The following is a 22,514-nucleotide window of genomic DNA, read 5'->3' on the forward strand; positions in this document are numbered from 1 at the left end:
ATAGGCCCAAACAAGCCCTGAAAAAATTGCTGGAGAGCAGCTGGGGAGCCCGACATGAAAAAGAAGATTAAAGAAGCTGGCTAAATGATGACTAAGAAGCAATTTGATACCGCTTCAGATATCTGAAGGGTGTAAACATCCACTAGGGAGAAGCCACACTGTTGAGCAAAATAAATTAAAAACATGACAAAAGCAAGCCTTCATCCTTCATTATGGAAACAGAACTACAAAAGAGAGCTATATCAGAAGAAAGCCCATGAGTCTAGTCTCGGCTACAATTAATGATGATCTTACAAGCAGGAGCCTTGCTGGACCCTTAAAATATTTGGGGATTGAGTCCATGTTGCAATTCAGAGTTTGTTTTAAATAGGGCAATATTCTGCAAGAGAGTTAAAAACTGGAGAATCCTAATAAATCACATCATTTTTTAATCCAATTCTACGTTTATTAAATTAATGCGCACCACATCCTATATCATTTCAAAGAAGTGATTCCTTTTAGTTAGCTCACCAATACATGATTCACCCAAATCTGTTTCAAATCATACTTGGAGGAAATTAAAAAAAAAACCAAATTGAAGGAATAAAAACATGACAAAATGGAAAGGGAAGGAAGAGGTTGTAGGATAAGGGGGTAAGGAAGATATCTGAGCCAAAGCACGCTGAGATGATTAAATGCAGATGGTTGCATGCAAGACCTTAGTGCTTTGGCCAGGTTAAAAAACAGCGCATAAAGGTCATACCTCTCTCACATTATTTGTCCTGCATGAACTGGCATCAAGATACACTCCTTTTGAAAATGGAGGCTCTCTTTGAAACATCTCTCCACATGTTTTAAACACATGCACGCGCACATCAAGCACTCAAGCCTCCCCACCATCTTACAATAATGAATTCAATATGAATCATAACCTAGGGCAGAAAAATAAGAAGAGCTGAACATAGAACCTTTAGCCCAGTGGTTCTCAACCTGTGGGTCGGGACCCCATTTGGGGTCGAACGACCATTTCACATGGGTCGCCAAACAACGCAGTCTGCCATTTTTTTCCCCTTTTCCTTAGCTGTGCTACTCCCTTTTATTCTATTGGCTTTTGAAAGCCAATAGAATAGACTCTCTTGAATAGAGTCTAATTCTATTAGCTTTCAAAAGCCAATAGGAATTGTCCAGGCTGTCTCTGCCCTGCTGAGCCCGCCAAAAGTCCCATTCTGCAAACAGTGCTGCACCAGTTGAGTAGTCCTTGACTTAACGACCGGTTGAGTAGTCCTCGACTTACGACCAGTTGGGGGTCACGGCATTAAAAAGGTTGAGAACCACTGCTTTAGCCAGAGGTTGTGCCCTGTTCCCTGATAAGCTTGTCACTGATACTGTTAGCCATTCACATATCTTAAGTCCATCTGAAACAAGATTTGGTGTTCTCACTCACAAATACATTTGGACCAGTTCACTTAGGCAAAGAGCAAGTCTGTGTTGGTTGTATGTACCTATTGTATTGTTTTGATTTTTTTTTTAAAAAAAAGAAGAGTTAAGAAAGCTATGGAAGGGAAGAGAAAGAAGGGGAGAAGGGGTCATAGGCCCTGTGTACCCACCCCTAATCAGTCCTATGTGGTCAGCTCATCAGCAGTTTTGTTTTCTATCCTAAACCTAAGCTTCTCACTTCTTGCAAAGCTTCCAGTGGAATCTTAGTCTTAGTCATGAGTTACACTGAGTATTTCTTTCCTGGGTTCCCCCCATATTTTGTCAAACCATCACTCTTGTGTTGCTTAGTTTTACCCTAGCAATAAGTAGTGTTCTGTGACTTTAATCTCAAAATTCAAATAAGCAAGTTTCTTATATCCAGAAATCTGACATCAAAACTAAAAGCAAAGTGGATGACTAATGTCACACTGGCTTCTACCCTGTTGCTCCTACTGTTCTCCTCACCATATTTCAGCTCTTTTAGCTTCACTTCTCCCTCACTCTGGACCTTGCATCTTCAGTTTTAGTAGTTGGAGCACTTGAGGTAAGCAGAGCATTGACCATTTTAGATGTTCATGTACAATAGGAACCAGCAACTTCATTTTAAACTCTTTCTCTCTGAAAAATATGGAATTAAATTGTATGAATATCCATCCTAAAACTAACCTAGTTTGATATTTGTGCTTTCTCTGGTTGCTTGGATCTCCCCCATTACAGCTAAAGTTGCTACTTCCTCAGCAGCAGTCCATTGGCCAGGTTTGCTCATAGGATTGTGGGGATTGTGTCATAAAACCACATGCAAGTTAGACTAAACGTATGGCAATGTTGTATGTGAGACTCTCCCATTCATGACTTTAATGGTTTTTAATATTTTTAAGGCTCTATTGTTTGTTTTGTTTCAATTGCCCAATCTGTGAAATAGATGACTATATAAATCAACTATGCCAGACATTACAAAGAGGCAAATCAGTGTAAATATTCACATGAGCCCAAGGGACCATGGGTTCTTCTGTCATGGTTCTGAGGAAGATAGAAAAGACTTGAGTATCAACATAGTGCTTTATATCAACCAGTCAAGAGGAGGAATTGATCCCTTTGAACCAGGTGAGAAAATGTAAACTTGTTAATATCAACTATGCAGTGAAAGCCCTGTTTCCAGTCCGTAGGGTTCATGGCTTAATTTGCATTATTTATGGAGTGTCAAAAATGAATACACACCCACACAGGAAAACCCTAGGAAGATGGCTGAGGCCAGTGAAAAGGGAAACATTTCACTAATAACTGTCCATTGTCAGGATTTCTCAATATCATTTTATGTCCCTGTCCTTGCAAGCAGTCCAAGACATATAGTCAAAGAAATGTATGTGTTGAACATTAATGATTCCCCAGATTATGCACATATTGGCCCTGATGTATAAATACAAATAAATATTTACAAAAGTTATTTTAATCCGTAATCATACCTGTCCTTTTTGCACAATACACTAATTCTCACAATATACTCAGAACAAGAGACTTAACCACAGAAGGATTCTTGCCCAAATATACTCAAGGCCAGAAGTCTAAAACATTACATCCCTGATCAAGTTTTTACCAGCGTTGCAGTCCCTTTTTAACATCTGGCCTCCATGAAAATCATTACAAAAATCAAGCTTTCAGTATGGATCATGGCATTGCAAGGGACAGTGTGTTGATTTTGAAAATCTGAAACAAAGCTCAAGTCTTCTCTTGCTTTCTGGATGGCTGCTTTCAGCCAGTCTGTTTTAGACTCTTCCAGCTATATCAGATCTGCTCTCATCAATTCTGATTGCTTTGGCCAACTACACTCTTTGGGGACTTGTCCAAAGCTTTTCAAGAGTACAGGTAGTCCTTGACTTACATCCATTAATTTAGCCAACATTTGAAGTTAAAACAGCACTAGAAAAAGTGACTTGCAATGGATACTCACACTTACAACTATCACAGCAACCCCACAGTCATATGTTCAAAATTTGGGCGCTTGACAATTGCCACATATTTACGAAGGTTGCAGTGTCATGGGGTCATATAATCGCCATTTGCGATTTTCCCAGCTGGCCTCCAACAAGTAACATCAAGGGTGGAAGCCAGATTCGCTTATCAACCATGTTATTAACAATGACAAGTGATTCATTTAACAACCATGGCAAAAATTGTCATAAAATTGGGGATGACTCCACTTAACAACAGAAATTCTGTTGTAGTCATAAGTCAAGGACTATCAGCATTGGAAAGGCTACTGTAAGACTGAAACAATACTCTGCATGCAACGACAAATAGACAGAAAGATATAACAAATGAAACAAAATCTTCAGGTATAAAATATACACATCCATGCAGCTTCTAGAATATATCTGAAATATGATAACATTATGTGTCATATAGAACTTCTTTAAAGGCATTAAAATCCTGCCTTTTCCCTCTGCACTACACAGAGGCCTCTGACTTTCTGTATGACAGGGAGAAAAGAATCATTCTCTTTGCTCTCTAATTCTTAAAACCTCCGGGGAGGATATTTCAACCACAATGCACATTAAAGCATTTCCCAGAGCATAATACACTGGTATTATCAAGATTATAGAACATTTATTCAGAGTTCAACACAGGATATGCATCATCCTAAATACTTTTTTAATGCTAGTCATACCAGATAAGTGTGAACTAACATAGTCTGAATTAGATATTGAAGTTTCTTTCTATATTATCCTCCTGGCACCAGTTTGATCACTTAGGGTGTCATGATAGAAGTCATTAAAATATTGATATATCTTAATGCCTTACTTTGACCTCTTCGCTGATATGGAATTAAGCAATCTGATCCAGAATACCTTCCATACTCCCCATATTCCACTCTACCTGGATATGGTTGAGGGCCTTCTCCTGGTAGTGCGTATCATCTCCAGTCCCACCATCCTCAGATGGGATCCCATAACTGGTGCAATTGTCATAATGGATGTAGTCATACTGGGGGGCACCACCCCACAGCGTGGTATCCTTCTGGGTGTTAACCTTCTTGAGCTCTGAATGCTCCATAGCTCAGCTTTTGCTGAGGTGGACCAAGGACACTGCAGAAGAAACTCCAAGCCCCCCTAGCTGATCAGCCCAAGGCATGCCTCCCCCCTTGGCCCTCCTCTCCTTCCCTATTTCTTACGTCTTTCTCACTTTCTTTTCTTCCTGTCCCCAAAGGAGTCTGGGGCAGTGATTGCAAGGTTTAATTATATTTATAGCAGCCTTCTTCTGTCACATGACCCCTCCAAAGTAAGAGGCATTAACTTGGTCAGGATTGAATATCAGGTGTGACAGGAGGGAACCCTGAAGGAATGGGTGGGGGGAGGGAGGAGAAGGCAACAGTCAGGGAAGGAGTCAGCACAGTGGAACTCAAATGTGTCGAGCTTTATAGTCAAGTCAGAGGGCTTTCCGCTCTTGATGCACGCAAGCCTACGTAGCATATTTGGAACTGACTAATGGCTTGCTTGGCAATTCTCTACATCAGCAGTCTTGTCTGAAGGCAGAGACTATTGAAACCTAAGTAATAACACAATGCAAGACAACAGGAATTATCCCCTCTCCACATATATCACAAACTCTGCCACCTAAAGCACTCCCTACTTTTAAATACTCCAAATTTAAGCATATTCTCTTTAAATCCCTGCCCTGGGTTGTTTGCTCCAGCTGTAATACTGGCAGCTGAAGCTCACAGCAATTATTTCCAAAGCCCATGTAGCATTCTTTCCCCTCACATCCCAATAAATCCCAGACAGCCACTGATGCTTTTTTAAGAATTTTTAAAAACAATTCTATTCTTTCATGTGGAGGCGTCTTCTGACTCCTCTCAAATTCTTGCTCCAGATACCTTCTTCAAAAAAGCATCTTTTCTGTAAAAATTTAGGCACACATCTCTAGCCACCCAACTCTTCTACAACTAAGCCTATGTATAAAATGAATACTTCATTTTTCCAGCTTTAGTTCCAGATCCTTCCCCTCCTCCTATTGTCTTCTCAAACCAAACTCCTTCAAGGCATTCAGAAGGCACTATAGATCTTCACAGCAAATCACACACATCAGAGAGGCAGACATGTTCTTGAACAAAATGAATATTCCATTTAAATGAACTTTCTGTTTTCTGCAGTGATCATGAAATTGTCTCTGAGAAGCTGAAAGCAAGATATGAATGCAAATGGCCTATATTGATTTATTTATTCTGCAATTTACTTCACAGGGGTACAGTACCTTCTGCCCATGAAGGTTCTGTTTAATTGTTGCCAATATAGACATCTATCTTTCATTCATTTATCTAACACTTCTTTAAAAAAAAAAACTTAATGTAGCAACTATTATCTTTCTTTGCAGCAGTGGATTTTGTTAGTTCAGTATGTGTTATATAGTTTCTTTTGCTTGTCCTGAATCAACTGCATTTTAATCCTATTTTATTTATACAATCATTTGTATGCTGCCTACTCCTGAGGTCCTAGGAGCCTGCAATTATAAAAACAAGAGGAAATAGACAACCACAATGTATCACTTTCTTCTCCTACCGCCAGCTGTCTGAATTCAAAATAAGAAAAATGCCTGTCCTTCCACATCTGCCAGAAGATATTATTTCGCCAGTATTTTAGATAGTTTTAAATACAGATAGAGAATAATTTTGTATTCTGAACAAGAATGTTCTTGAATCTTAGAGGTCTGAAACGAACAAAACAAGAGCATCACTTCTCCATTTGTGAATCTTGAAGACACCATACTGGGCCTTCTGCATGCTTAATTCAGTTCATGTACTCATAGCCAAGAACAACAATCTCCCTACTCCTCCTTCCATCATCATCATCAATCATCATCATCATCATCATCGCCTTGGGTGCAATCCCAAAACAACTGGAGCACCACTTGAACACCATTGGCATTGACAAATTCGTCATTAGTCAATTGCAAAAGGCGGCCTTACTAGGAACTGCTTCCATCCTGCGACGATATCTGTAATACCATCAAACATTCACATCTGCCTATCCCAGGTCCTTGGTAAGGACTCAATAGGTAGACAAAATGCCAAATCCAGTCTGAACATCTGGCTGACTATGCGATGAATAATAATAATAATAATAATAATAATAATAATAATAATAATAATAATAATAATAATAATAATAATAAAGTTGGAAGGGACCTTAGAGGTCATCTAATCCAACCTCCTGCTCAGGCAGGAAACCCTATACTATTTCAGACAAATGGCTGTCCAATATATTTTAAGAAACGTTGCATCAACGTTGCTGAAATTAAGAAAATTAGCCATCTTTTCACAAATCTTTGCACCCATTGTTTTTCTGACTTTTTGCTGCTTCGGCATTCTTTTTCCTTCACTTGAAAGGGTATCTTCATTATATGGTCCTAGCCAATTCAGAGATTATTTAATCAATATACTTGGCTAGCATAATATAATCAGATATAACTATGAAATGACATCTCTGGGGGCAACTTAAGTCTTCTTGCCATCTTGACTTTCCATGTGTATTTATGTGAATTGTCAAGTGTCCCACTGGCCAAACAAGATGGACACAGTTCCCAGCGTTTTGCCTCTGCACCAGGATGTAGTATAGGTAGCCTTCAGCTCACGACTACAATGGAATCCAAAATTTCTATTGCTGAGCGAGAAAGTTGTTAAGTGAGTTTTGCCCCCTTTTATGACCTTTCTTGCCACAATTGTTAAGTAAATCAGTGCAGTAATTAAATCAATAACACGGTTATTAAGTAAATCTGGCTTCCTCATTGACTTTGCTTGTCAGAAGGCTGCCAAGGTGCACCCATGTCCAGGGGACACTGCAACCGTCATAAATACATGCCGAATGCCGAGAGTCTGAATTTTGATCAAGTGATCATGGGGATGCTGCAGCGGTCGTAAGTGTGAAACATGGTCATAAGTCACTTTTTTCTGTTGTAACTGCAAACAGACACTAAACAAATGGTAGCCAGTCAAGGACTACCTGTATAGCATCAGTATCATTCTAATTCAACTATAATCCCATTAAATGATATAAAGTCAGAGCAAAATGTGGACAAGAATGAATCTGAACAAGAACATCAGTCAGTTTTCACATAACATTAATGTGAAAGAAAACATCCACATTCAGATGCATTTTTTGGATACAGATGTGGGCAGTTCTGTATTATTTCATTAAAAGAGATGAGCCACTAAATGTGCATTCCAATATCCCTATGCTTCACAGATTTTTCCATGACTTTCAAAAAATGTTGTCGCTGGTTCAAATATAAAAAGTAGGGCATAGAAGAATGTCTAAGGGTTGAACTTCATTACTATTGGGATGGGACATCACTAGAAAATCCCTAGATTACAAATTAAAGTAGGACATTGTCCCTTGCTCCCCCCCCCAAAAAAATCCTGGGAGCCAGCATTTCTATGTTTATTATTGCCAAGAAATAAAATGGCTGTACTCACCAAGAGTTTAGCCCAATAGGAAGGTATACTTTACCTTTGAAAGAATTACTTTTTTCTCCTTTGTACCTACAGTGGTACGTTGGTATTCATCGTTAATTGGTCCTAGGACAGTGGTGGCGAACCTATGGCACACGTGCCAGAGGCGGCACTCAGAGCCCTCTCTGTGGGCACGCTCACCATGCCCTGGAGATGGCAACTGTCCCTCTTCAACCAGCCGCCCACTAACTTGCCGAGATCCCACATGGCTGGATGCACTCCAGCATCCATTTGCTCGCTGGCCTCTGTATGCAGGGGCTGATGGTGTCAGGCAGCAGCCATCCCGGCCCCTGCCTCACCTTGCCCTGTGACAATGGCACCCCTGCCCTGCCTTGTCTTACCTTGCCTCACCCCGCAGGACGAGCCTCCTGCCCACTGCCCACCTGCCAGAGACCCCCTGCATCTCCCCCAACCCTGCCCGGCCCCCACAGGTGTCCCTCCCCACGAACAACATTGAGGTGATCACGGCCACCTTGGCCACACCCACTCAATCTGCCATGACCACCACAGCCATGCCCATCCAGTGGGCCACGCCCACCTGGCACTCCGGCGATAAATAAGTAGGTTTTGGGTTGCAGTTTGAGCACTTGGTCTCTAAAAGGTTTGCCATCACTGTCCTAGGATGTATGATGAGTATCAAAAATGATGAGTACCAAATACATTTTTCCCATAAGGATTAATGTAGTGAGCCACAAGGCAGCCGACACTGATTTCTAGCTTGTGCATTTAGTACCAAACAAACAATGAATATCAGGACAAAATTTTCATATCAAAATGTGTTGAGTAACAAATTTGATGAGTTTCATAGAAATTGAGTACCAAGATACTCCTGTAACTCTATCTATAGACAGTACAGTTTCCAAATAATGATGCACTGAGCTTAATTCGTTCCTTCTTTCCATTCTGGATGATAATAGCTATTCTCCAATTAACATAGGGCTGTCTTGTTACTGCCCTGTGCGTGCAGTAAATACTAGCTCACTTAATTTCCTGCATCAACTCAGTTCATCCCATCTATTCCTAAGACTACTTCTTGGAATTAATACATCCATATAACTGAATTAAACTTGTATTTGTAGATTAAAATACTTAATACTTAAAATGTTCCTGGCTGGTAATGCAAATGATTTAACAAGCATTAATTGGAGTGTATGGGAATACCTCATTTCACACAGCTAACTGAAAAGTGCTTTCTCATTGTGCTCTGTAATACAGAATTGTAAATAACCAGCATTAAGATACACAAAATTTCAAATAAATGAAAGCAGACAATTATGAAACACCACCATCCATCTATACAGAATATGACACAACACAGAATTAAAGTATTTAGCTCCCAATGTTTGTATTTCTTTTATAATAAGGGATTTATTTACCTATCAAATTTACGTGGATAGCTATCTCACAAAAATGACTCTGGATGGCACACAGGAAGGAAGGAAGGAAGGAAGGAAGGAAGGAAGGAAGGAAGGAAGGATATGAAACAATAAACATATCAACAAAAAGAGTCATTATTAAAAAGATTTTTAAAATCATGTAAGAGATCAGATATTAACAGCATAATGGAGACACATATTCTGTACTATAATTATAATTGTCCCATTCTTCTTTCCAAAGGATATTTATAATAATTATAGAAATTAAACAATGATTAGCTGCCTGTAAAAGAAAGTAATTCCCATGGTTATGAGTTACATTCACCATTACATTGCATTCTGCATCCTGTTTGTTGAATTTTGAGCCTCCGTCCTCTCAGGTTTTAGTTTCCAGTGTAAATATGTCTCATTTTCAGACACATTTAAAACTCATCAGTGTAGCTTCTGGATACCCTTTTAAGCACAGAACAGGAATAGTCAAAATCTCTCATTCAGAGAGAAATGCTACAAATGTTCTCCTTTTTACATTTTTCTAGAATTATATAACACTAAACTTAAGCTTTGTATCTTATATGGGGCACTATACATTTTTGGCAAATAAATTGTTAAAAGACTTCCACATAATCTCAAAAGCTGAGTAAACCAAGCTCCTCTAGTTATAGAACATAGGATACTTGGCAACTTCTCTTAAGCTAGGGAATGGAGTTTATATCAAACTAATGGTATTCAGGAATATATATATATATATATATATATATATATATATATATATATATATATATATATATATATTCATATTCAGAATGGGGGAAACTTTGAGAAGAAAGATAATGGAAGGGATGTTGAAGCTCACCTGACATGGAAATGTCCTGCTGTCACTCATATTTCACCTAATGTATTGATTCCTTCAGTTCTGCTCTCCCTTCTTCTACCTGTTTCCCCAGATGACAATGGCCCTGCTGACCTAATATAGTTGTTGCTTCTCACCTCCACCCCCATCCCCATGTGCTTCACCATTATGTGAACACCCTGAGATTACCTTTGCAATCCCAGGTTCAGAGGGGACGGGAAAATACATCTATTGACCTTGAGTGTCAGTGCTGGTCTCGTATCTAGTGCCAAATGGGAGATTTATCACCTTATATCATAGAACTATCTGTCACTGGAGGAAGGATTAATTCTTGTGTACTCCACCCCACCCCTGCACCTCTTAGCAAAGGTTTTCTGTTCTAGTCTAGATATTGGAACAATGAAAGTTCTGATTTCCCAGCCAAGAGCTATCCAAAGCAGCCTTGTCCAAGCTAGTGTCCTTCAGATGTGACAGGCCAGAAACTCTTAAAAGCACACTTAGCTTACTTCAGAAGTTGCTACTCTATTCTCCATAACCCTGACATTTTGGGCAAAGCCAGCATTCATATAACTCTTGATGTTTACACACAAATTTTTCCAGAGCCAGTGACAATTGGTGTATTGTGGGATCACTTGATGATGGTCAAGTGGAAAACTAAACACAAGATAATATCCAGGTGTGATAGAGGGAGAATGAGGCGATAACCAGGCCAGAAGTTTTAAAAAGTTTTTATTTGGGTGAGAAATAGGAAGAATAAGAAAAACAATGCTTTAATTTTATTGTTTGATAAGGCGAGCTAGTGTTTTATAAATAAGGCACAAAGGCGTGGGATATATTATCAATAATGAAGTCTGTAAAGGAAAATACTTCTTTAAATTAGTTGTGGAAGACACTACAAGGACTGGAAGGGATGTCAATGAGAAAAAAGTTTGAGAAAAAAATCAGGAATCTGGAATATCCACAGGGAAGAAGAAATTTAAAGAAATTACTGAGGAAATGTCTAATCTGCAAGGTAGAAAATTAGTATAAAAGATGGCAGATGGGAATAAGTAAATGAGAGAGGTAAAAGCACGTTTTGTAGAAAAAGAGATCCAGAGAAAAATAGAAAAATATTACTGAATACAGAAACAGATGGTGTTAACAAATGGTTTTTGGATATTTATGAAGGCTGATATTATGCACATCCAAATGGTTTTCATGCAGTAAAAGACAAAGTGTATTATTCCTAATGACAAATGATAGAGAATATATTAAAAAGTAAATAATAGATGAATAAATGAGTAATCATAGAATAATAAAGTTGGAAGAGACTATTTCAGACATTGAATTCAATGGCTGTTCAGCATGGGAATCCAAATGAAAGTATCCCTGATGGACAACTATCTAGTCTCTGCTTGAGACTATACCCAATAAACAGCTGCCCCCAACCTTTTGGGCATCAGGGACCGGTTCCATGGAGAGAGGTTTTACTGTGGACTGGAGGGGGCGCAGTTTCGTGTACTGCTTGCATCCCTCAGATGGGGCTTTGCTTGTTTGTGTGGCCCGGTTTCTGGCACACCAGTCCACATATTGAGTGTTGGGGACACCTGCAATAAAGGGGGTCTACCTTTATGGGCAATTAGTTCTACTCTTAAATTGCCCTAGCCTAGCCCTTGGGAAGTTTTCTGTAATTTATGAATCTACATTGCTTTAATGCTTGTCCATTATTTGGTATCCTGTATTCTGGATCAAAAGAGAATATATCTTGTCCTGCTATATGACATCCTTTCAGGTAGATCATAGAACAGAGAATAATATGGTTGGAAGGGACCTCAAGCAGGCGACCCTATACCATTCTGGATAAATGCTCCTCCAATCTCTTCTTGAAAACTTCCAATGATGGAGCGCCCACAACTTCCAGAGCTACTGTGAGGGGGACCTTGGAGTCCTAGTGGACGATCACTTGATCATGAGCCAGCAGTGTGCAGCAGCAGCCAAAAAAGCTAACACAATCCTGGGTGTATAAACAGAGGCATAGAATCAAGATTACGCAAAGTATTAGTATCGCTTTATAAAACCCTAGTGAGACCACACCTGGAATACTGCCACCAGTTTTGATCACCATACTACAAGAAAGATGTTGAGACCTTGGGAAAAGTTCAGAGAAGAGCAACTAAGATGATCCAAGGCCTGGAGACTAAAACGTATGAAGAACGGCTGCAGGACTTGAGTTTAGCTAAAGAAAAGAAGAAATAGAGGTGATATGATAGCAGTATTCCAGTATTTGAGAGGCTGCCACAAAGAAGAAGGGGTCAAATTATTCTCCAAAGCACCAGAGGGCACGACAAGAAACAATGGTTGGAAACTGATCAAAGGGAGAAGCAACCTAGAATTAAGGAGAAACTTCCTGACAGTGAGGACAATTAACCAGTGGAACAGCTTGCCTTCAGAAATTGTGGGCGCTCCATCACTGGAGATTTTTAAGAAGAGACTGGACAGTCACTTGTCTGAGATGGTATAGGTTCTCCTGCTTGAGCGGGGGGCTGGACCAGAAGACCTCCAAGGTCCCTTCCAGCTCTATTCTATTGTATTCTAAGCCCTTCCACTGATTAATTGGTCTCACTGACAGGAAATTTCTTAGTTCTAGTTTGGATCTCTCTTTAATGAACCTCACCCGTTACTTCTTGTCCTGTCTTTAGGTACTTTAGAGCAGCGGTCCCCAACCTTTCTGGCTCCATGGATGAGTGGCAGGAGGGAAGGGGAGGGGATGGTTTCCCCTGCATGTACAAATGAAGCTTCACATGGTCGCCTGCCACTTCTGCACCCTAGTTCCCAACAGGCCACAGACTGGTACTGGTTTGCAACCCAGGGGTTGGGGATACTTGCTTTGTAGCTGGGTTGACCCCCATCTTCCCTCAAGTACAGGAAGATTGCTATCATGTCACCTGATATACCTAGTTCCCTCAATTTTTCATCAAACATTTAGTCTCCAGATCCCTTATCAACTTTGTTGCTCTTCTCTGCACTCTTTCTATGGTTTCAATATGTTTTATGTACTGTGGTGACCAGAACCGGAAGCAGTAATGTGCGAAGAGTGGTACCAAATTCTTCCTACAGTTAAGGCTGACCACGGACAACTACCTCCATCTTTCCTCATAGGATTTAGTTTCTAATAAGGCTGTGCCTCTTCAGATTTCATTCCAAAAAGGTGCTTCAGAGCATGAATGGGCACAAATGTAGCTCCTGAGTGCAACTTTTTAAGGCGAGCACATGGACCTCTCTCTTTTGATCAGATTTTTATTTATGACTTCTTAGAATGAACAATCTCAGCCAGTTTTATGTCACCTGCATATCTAATAAGCAGTCCCATCACCTCTTCACCCAAGTCACACAAAAGTATAATTCAATTACATTAATTCTATATTGTGCACTGTACCAAAGATAAAGGTAAAGTTTTCCCCTGTCCAATCACGTCTGTCTCTAGGAGGCAGTGCTCATCTCTGTTTCCTAGCCAAGGGAGCCAACATTCCCAAAGGCATGGTCATGTGGCAAGCATGACTATGAGTCAAAGTACGTGGAATGCTGTCACCTTACCAACAAAGTGGTGCCTACTTATCTACTCACATTTGCATGCTTTTGAACTGCTAGGTGGGCAAAAACAGGAGCTCACCCCATCACACAGTGCTTGGATCTCGAACTGCCGACCTTCCAGTCGACATGCCCAGCATCTTAACCATTAGACCACAGCACCCTTGTGCCACTGTACTGCACATTTGTAAATGTAACGTCCCATGTTTATATAAGATTCGAGGATTTTGCATTTTTCTCCTTAAATGCACATTATGCCATATCAGCATCAAAATTCTTAGTAGCATGAAAAAAAATGTCGTTTGAGAGCTCAACAATCTGGGATGGTATCCCATTTGCAAAGCCCACGTAAATTGCTTTGAGAAGAGGTGGATTTTCACTTTCTTAAGACTCCATCCTTAGGTTTGAGGTCCTGTATCTACATATGAAAATCATGCAGATGTTGCCTGGAATTATATATTTTTATGAAATAAATATATTACATGTTATTATATGTGGAATTGGACCAGCGTACCTGAGGAACCATCTCACTCCAATGGGATTGTCCTGTCCCACTTGATCTGGCAGAAGAAATTTTGGCTGGCAGGGTCTGAAAGAAAAGCCTTTTCTATCACAGCCCCTGCCCTTTTGAATATCTTGCTGCAGGGGGTGAAATCCACCCCCACCCCGTTGACCTTCCAGACGGGCCTTAAAACTTGAGTCTGCTGGTTGGCTTGGGGTCCCAATGGAGGCACTCTATGCTGGAGATGGCAGGTGGAGTAACAAAGAAGATTTCCCCTCCATCCCGGTCGTGCTGCCGTGTTTTTGGGTCTTTTTAAAATTCTTGTTAATGTTCATTGCATTTATGCTTATGATTTTATTGTCTTCTAAGCCATCCAAAATCACTTTGGATAGTGAGATAGGCAGCATTTAAATTTAATAAAATAGATAAACAAACATTTGAAAGCCTCATCAAGTAACTTAAGCAGCCATGCCTCATTCATTTCAGGATGCCTTTTTCCTAACTTCCTTTAAGACTGTCTTGAATTCTCTACAAGGAAAGTTTCTAAATGAGGTTTCTTTCCCCCCCCCCCTCCTTTTTTTTGAATAAAGAAAAGAACTGCTTGGAAAGTCACTGTTAGTCACCGTACTCTTGTGAACAAAGAATATGGAAATTGAACTCTTTGTGTCTTTCAAGAACTTATCTAAGAGCTTGAGTTTTTCAGTGATCCGAGGATAGCAGGTGCTATGTCTGTTCTGCAAATGAAACTCAAGCAATTTTAGAAAATCTTATTCTGAAGACAGATCACCTCCAAGAGCTCATTCACAGGATTCTTGGTAACACAGCCAGGACGCTGAGCTTCATACAACCTTAAAATAGCAGCTGCCTCTTGGATGAGTTGCAGTTAAAAGGGGAAGCAATACACAAACAAAATCTTGCCATCTGTACAGCCCACCACAACCGCAATGGTGTCAAATCATTCTGCGTGTTGTCCTTTTGAAGAAGGTCCTAATTTATCTTTTGACTCTGGATAATTTTGCCAATGGGGACACAACTCTCCTTTGTGGGAAAGCAGCTTTATAGCAATTACTGACAAAAGATTTTTGAAAAATCCCACCGGCAGAGACAAAACTGATTTCAGCTCAATCAGCTGGTAAATCATTCATTTGCAGAAGAAAGACATAGCTTATAAAACCAAAAACAAGCAAAGCAAAATGGGAATCTGGAACATCAAGGCCAAACTTCCAAAATGATTTATTTATATTATTCCAGACATTTGATTTCTGAGTGTGACCGTCAGAAGAGCTAATCAGCTACACCAACAGAAACAGAATTGTGAGTGCTGAGCCAATTCATACTGTTCAGGTAACTCACCTTGTTGTGTCCTGAGCCTGCAAAAGCAGGCTCGAGACGTTGCATTGGTCCTGGGCATTCCAAAAGCTGCCCAGGACCAGACTGAGTGGCGCCAGCCTTGTGTGCATGTGCAAGGCACAAAAAACCTCTGTTACTTTGTTTGCCTTTGTCGGGTCTCTGCGCGCCTTTTGCCGTTGTTCGGGTGTTGTTGTAAGAAGAATAAAGAGCTGTTTAACTTCGCCATGTGTATTCATCATTTGCATGCGAATGAAGTACTTAACACTGGTGACGAAGGTGGGATCCTTTGCAAACTGAAGAGAAAGTTTTAAGGACTTACCCAGGAAGTCCTGAAGAGGGAAGACGGCGTCTGAATCAGCGTCCCAGCCTGCCAGTATAGCGTCACTGGAGGGTGAGCTCGGCTAAAGGACCCTTTCCCCAAACAGAAGTTTGCAGAGGAGCGAGTGGTGAAGGTAGTAATAGTATGATGGCGAAGATTGGTCGTTTGTCTGATTTTGATGTCTCACACCCAGAGAGATGGAATTCCTACGTTGCAAGGGTGGAGAATTACTTCAAAGTAAATCAAATTAGAGAAGATGGCTTGAAGGCTGCAACTCTTTTGTGTGTCTGTGGACAGGAAGCTTTTGAAATTGCAGAGAATCTGATGGCCCCTGCACCTCTGGAGTCAGTAACATATACTGATTTGAAGAAAATGTTAAAGGAATACTTCCAGCCAAAGTTATCTGTTATTGCTTGGAGGCACGCATTCGAACAGAGAGACCAGAGGCCGGGTGAATCTGCTATGGATTTTATTGCGGCCTTAAGGCAAGCAGCCAGACCTTGTGAGTTCAAGGATCTGGAAGAAAGGCTGCGAGATCGCTTCATATGCGGTTTAAGGAACAGAAACTTACAGAAGAAGACTTTTGCTAAAGAAGATGTCTCTTCCCAAGATGCGCTACGAGAAGTGACAGCTGAGGAAGCAGCAGGCGGGGCTGTGAAGACCCTACAGCTCACCAGGAGCCCTCCAGAGACAGCTACCGTCCATCAAGAGGACACTCGAGAAGGATCGGAAGCGGATCCTGAAGAAGAGGTAGATAGACTTCACCAGCCAGCTGAAAGGAGGCAGAAGGAACGTCCGGACAAGGCCCCAGCATCTTTTCAATGCTTTGGGTGCAGAGGACGCCACAAGCGAGCTGACTGCAGGTTCCGCTCCGCCATTTGCAGAACATGTGCCAGGCAAGGCCATATCGCATCCATCTGTTTGGGTTGCCAGAAGGTCCAACCTCATGAAGAATTGCGTCTGAAAGGTACCAGGGTCCCCAGCCAACATAGGGTGAGTTTCTGCGCATCGCAGAAGGACAGGGACACACAAGCCCCTTAAGAAGAAGCTTTCCATTAACTTAAGGCTGCAAGGGGTTCCCTTATCAATGGAGTTGGACACTGGGTCCACTCTCTCCATTATTTATATTAACACATTCAAAAGGATATGCAGCTGCAGTGGCCTTCGAGTTAAACTCAGGCCATCCAATCTAATACTTACAGATTTTCAGAATTCTATGGTGTGTGTTAAGGGGGAGGCCACCCTTAGAGTACAGCATAAGGATTTTGAAGGTCCCCTAGATGTGGTGGTTGCTGGGGGTGAACACACGAGTCTTATTGGACTCAATTGGTTCAAGGCTCTGGGAATCCAGGTAACTGGGCTACACCATTTGCAAACGTCGAGCCTTGCAGAAGTCTGCAAGGAGTTTGCAGATGTGTTTAGTTCAGAGCTAGGATCCTACAAGGGGCCTCCAATTTCACTACAGTTAGATCCAACCATCACGCCCATCAGGGTTAAGCCTAAGAGGGTACCTTTTGCCCTCAAAGGCAAGATTGATGCTGAGCTGGACAAATTTCTCCAGCAGGGCATTCTAGAACCTGTAGATTCAAGTCCATGGGAAACCCCCATAGTAACGCCTCTAAAGGCTAATGGGGACATACGTATATGTGCAGACTACAAGTGCACACTGAATAAGACTACAAGTGCACAACAGCACGCTTATCCAGTGCCTGTGGTAAGTCACATTCTGGCCTCCCTCAAGGGGGGGCGCATTTTTGCAAAGCTTGACCTGGCACAGGCCTATCAACAGCTACCTGTTGATGAGGCAGCTGCAGAGGCCAGACTATTGTAACTCACAGGGGGCCTTCAAGGTCAAGAGACTGCAATTTGGGGTAAATGTAGCCCCTGGCATATTCCAAAGTGTCATGGAGAGCACACTTCGAGGTATTCCTGGGGTCTGTCCCTACTTTGATGATGTCCTCATTGCTGGGGAGTCATCTCAAAATTTAGCAGAGAGATTAAGTGGTGTCTTGCTTCGTTTTTGAAAAGCAGGCCTTAAACTAAAGAAGGATAAATGTAAGATAGGAGTCACTTCTACTGACTTCTTAGGATTCAGGATAGATGCTCAAGGCATTCACCCTGCTGAAACTAAATTGCAAGCTATCAAGCAGGCCCCAAGCCCTAAGTCTATGAGTGAGCTGCAAGCCTTCTTGGGGCTATTAAATTTTTACCATGCATTTCTTCCATATAAAGCTGCAGTGGCAGAGCCATTACACAGGCTCTTAGACAAGCAGGCTCCTTGGCAGTGGACTAAAGTCCATGACAAGAGTTTCAATGAAGTTAAGGCCTTGCTCACATCTAATGCTTTTTTAGCGCATTTCAATGAGCAACTGCCTGTTTGCATCGCATGCGATGCATCTCCTTATAGGGTGGGAGCTGTATTCAGCCATCTGAAGGCTGATGGGACACAGGTCCCTGTGGCCTATTATTCAAGAACTCTGTCTTCTGCAGAGCGAAATTACGCTCAAATTGATAGAGAAGCCTTGGCCATAGTGGCTGGCATTAAGAAATTTCATGATTTCTTATATGGCCGCCATTTCACGGTCTATACTGACCATAAGCCGCTGCTGGGTTTGTGTTTACCACTAACAAACAGACCCCACATATCATTTCTCCTCGTATGCTGAGATGGTCTATTTTCCTGTCAGCATATGACTATACATTAGTTCACAAACCAGGAAAAGAAATGGGTTATGCCGATGGCCTGAGCAGATTACCCCTGAATCAATTGGAGCCAGATCCTGCTCCAGCCATTAATATTCTGTCCATTCAGGAGTTGCCTGAGTCTCCCCTCAATGCTAGGGATGTGGCTGCAGAAACTGCCACTGATCACACGCTTACACGCGTGCTGACATGGGTGTTGTCAGGATGGCCTGACAAGTGCCCAGATACTGAGTTCCAAAGCTTCTGGCTCAAGAAGCATGAGTTTTCCACTTTCAAGGGTTGCCTGTTATGGGATAGCAGGGTAGTGATCCCAGCTTCGTTGAAGTCTAGAATCTTGATCTCTCTGCATGAGGGACATTCTGGTTAGTCAGGATGAAAGCGCTTGCGCGCAGCCATCTTTGGTGGCCTGGACTTGATAAAGCCATTGAGGCCCAGGTGCACGAGTGCCAAGTGTGCCAACAGTCCTGACCTGAAATGCCTCAGGCACCAGTACATAGGTGGGAGGAAACTCAAACCCCATGGTCTAGGGTGCACATAGATTACGCTGGGCCCTTTCAGGGGTAATTCTTCCTGGTTGTTGTTGATAGCCATTCCAAGTTGCTAGAGGTTGTTCCTGTTTCCTCCACTACTGCCAGGACCATCCAGGTGTTGAGAGGAATTTTTGCATCACACGATCTTCCAGATGTTCTGGTTTCTGATAATGGCCCTCAATTTACCTCTTCTGAGTTCCAGGCTTTTCTTCAGGCCAATCTGATCCGGCATGCAACATCAGCTCCCTTCCACCCATCCTCCAAGGGACTGGCAGAGAGAATGGTGCGCACCACCAAAGATGCACTCAAGAAACTGACTTACAGTAACTGGCATCACAGGTTAGCAGATTTCCTTCTTGCACCACACCATGCACTGCCACAGGGAAGAGCCCTGCTGAACTCCGCTGGGGTCACTGCCTCATCACTAAACTGGACAGGTTACACCCTGACCGGGTGGCTTCACAGGTGTCACAACCGCGGACACCTAGGAGACTCCAAGTGGGTGATCTGGTCTGGGCACGAAACTATGGGCCTGGTCATCTCTGGGTCACAGCTGTGGTCTGCAAGGTCTCTGGGCCATTGTCATATGACGTTGCCTTGAGAGATGGCCGCGTTCTTCGCAGACACATAGACCAACTGCATTGGAGACTGGACTCTCACCCTTCCGCTCCTGGCTCTGCTCTGGGGGGGGGGGAGGACCATAACATGCATTCTGAGGCTCAGTTTCACAGGCCTAACAGGCCATCACTAGCTGCTACTGAGGCTACTTGGGATTCATCCCAAGGTTCCGCAAGTGCTCCTAATAGAAATTCACAGGATAGGGGGTCATCCCACACATCCATAATCACTCCAGACAGGGAGTCACACCATGGGTATCCACAGTATTCATATATGTCAGATAGTGCTCCAGACAGGGAGACTGACAGGGGGTATCCACACAAATCACAAGCATCAAGAGAAAAAGAATTCCAGCAGGGGCGCTTGCCAAATTCCACAATTGCTCCCAAAAGCAGGTCATCAGCAAAGGGGGTTGCCATGGAGGTGACTCCTGACTCTGGCACCTTGGGCACGTGCTTGGGGGCCACAGAGTACTGGGGCACTTCCGCTACCCAGCACTCTCCATCTGCTGGCCTTGGGTTCGAGGGACAGTGTTCCCAAGACGGGTCCATTGTGGACCCGGGGACTTCCACCCCTCCAACATATGCTGGCTTGGACTTAGAGGGTCCAGCCAGCCAGCAGATGGGTGGGTCAACCGGGTATTTGGGGCAGCAAAGTCCTGGCCTGCCTAGCCTGGTAGGCGAGCAGGTAGGCCAGGCACCTTCACCAGGATCACCTGGGGACTTAAGGTAGCAACACCCTGGCCCACCTCACCTGATAGGCGAGCAGGTGGGCCAGGCAATCTCTCCTGGCCTTAGAAGGTCACAGCGGGCCAAGTGCCCACCCAAACATCTTAGAGAATTTATGAAGTTGCTGTCAAGTCACAAGGGTTCTGTTCATGAGGCCCCTGAATAATGGGTAGATTATTTTGTATTATTTTTTTATTTTGGATACATTTATTGCATGAACAAAGTTGAAGGGGTTTTGCCTGAGGGCAGACTCGAGTATTCCACATTCCTTGCATTTGATTAATGAAACTATATAACACCCTTCCAATGTATGACGTACATGAGTTTGCGTAGGTATGTTCCATCTAGGGGGGAGGGATGTTATGGCCTGAGCCTGCAAAAGCAGGCTCGGGACGTTGCATTGGTCCCAGGCATTCCAAAAGCTGCCCGGGACCAGACTGAGTGGCGCCGACCTTGTGCACATGCACAAGGCGCAAAAACGCTCTGTTACTTTGTTTGCCTTTGTCCGGGTCTCTGGACACATAAAGAGGCCTGCACGCCTTTTGCTGTTGTTCGAGTGTTGTTGTAAGACCCAGATTGTTGGGGGCAATGTAAAAGATATATATACATTGCTTACTGGTGTACACCGCTTAGAGAGTGCTTGCACTTAAAGCGGTATATAAGTCTCATAAATAAATAAATAAAGAGCTGTTTAACTTCGCCATGTGTATTCATCATTCGCACGTGAACGAAGTACTTAACACACCTGCTGAGACTCTTAGATCACAAACTATCCAGAATCCCTGTTTCTCTCTTGCAGTAACACAACCAAGGGACAATCCTGTCTATAGCAATATTTTAACTGGAAGAGGAAAAGAGTATAGATAATTGGAAAAGTTGCTTTCCAATAGATTTTTTTTTTCATTTTTATATACAGACATTGCTGTAATATTGATTTGAAAGAAATAAACTCAAAGCTGTGGAATTCTCCTCCAGTCCTCCCTCCAGACTTATCATTGGAGATGTTACTCGGTGCTAAATATACTTTCAAGCTTTTGTTCAAGTGTGAAGGAACAAAGGGAGGAAGAAAGAAAAAAAAGAACAGCAATCTACCACAACTAGTACAAAGCATGAAGCTTTCCCTGAAATGTGAAGCATAAAGGGATATATTTGGGTTCAAGATCCATAACCGGGTGTTCTCATGCATCTCCAAAGAACACAACATAGTGTCCAGGACTAGCACCCATCAGTAGCTTCTTTTGGCTTTCTCGGCTTGTCACTTCCCCCCCCCCCACACCTTACTGCTGCAGCGGGAGTATTCGAGCTACTTAATCTCCTGCAGCTTCAGTTTTATGAGCTTTGCAGAGAAACTGCCTGCTATACCAGCAATCAATCTGGCATCAGAGACTCTTGCCTTCCTGCCTTGCTTCTCGGATCCTAACCCCATCCCCAACCAAAGGAGGGACAGTATCCTGCAGTGTCACACGGCACTGTAATGTTCTCTTCCCCCCAACCCCCTTATCAGCAGCCCGTGCCAATTTTTTTTGACAAGAGCAGTACATTGCCCTGGCCTTGCTAGTGATGGATTTATTAGCCTTGGGAGCTCATTTCTCTTCTCTGTTTCCCTCATTTTTCACTTCAGTCACACTACTGTTGTTGCGCCTTTCGTGGGAAGCAGCATAGACATTTCTGAGCCAGTGGTGGCCAGCCATTTCCAGCAAGAGGGCCTCCAAAGAGGAAGGCCAAGATTGATAGGATGGCAGCAGTACCATTTTGTTTTTGTTTTTAAATCCCACAGAAGGGAGAGGGGTCCTTTTTTAACAGTAAAAAGATATTACTCTGAGTGACAGCTCCCACCCACCACCCACCCCCATGTTGCTTATTTCTCAGAGTTTGTGTTTTTCCCTCAGTTCAGCTGGCAATCATTGTGGGAGTATGCTAAGTATATACTTTTAATAATTAAACTAAATGATATAAGTGGTTTAAAAACTACTTTGGACAATAGGTGACAGGGAAGTGAACTTCTGAAGAAACA

General features: G+C 42.4%; 1 protein-coding gene across 4 annotated transcripts in view; it reads right to left on the reverse strand.

Annotated features, from left to right (window-relative positions):
- The window catches only part of CLCN1 (chloride voltage-gated channel 1), a 75,309-nt gene extending 64,978 nt beyond the window's left edge, over positions 1-10,331 (reverse strand). For 3 of the 4 annotated variants that reach the window (XM_039338676.1, XM_039338677.1, XM_039338680.1), the window contains exon 1: positions 4,330-4,656. In XM_039338676.1, coding sequence (XP_039194610.1) covers positions 4,330-4,506 — 177 coding nt within the window. In that variant the 5' untranslated portion in view covers positions 4,507-4,656. Of the gene's footprint in view, positions 1-4,329; positions 4,657-10,186 lie in introns of those variants that run through there. The other variant, XM_039338678.1, reaches the window with a different exon arrangement.
- Between the last annotated feature and the right edge of the window lie 12,183 nt (positions 10,332-22,514).

Source organism: Crotalus tigris, unplaced genomic scaffold (assembly GCF_016545835.1).
Source record: "Crotalus tigris isolate CLP2741 ecotype Arizona unplaced genomic scaffold, ASM1654583v1 scf7180000017716.2861928, whole genome shotgun sequence".
Classification (NCBI taxonomy): domain Eukaryota; kingdom Metazoa; phylum Chordata; class Lepidosauria; order Squamata; family Viperidae; genus Crotalus; species Crotalus tigris.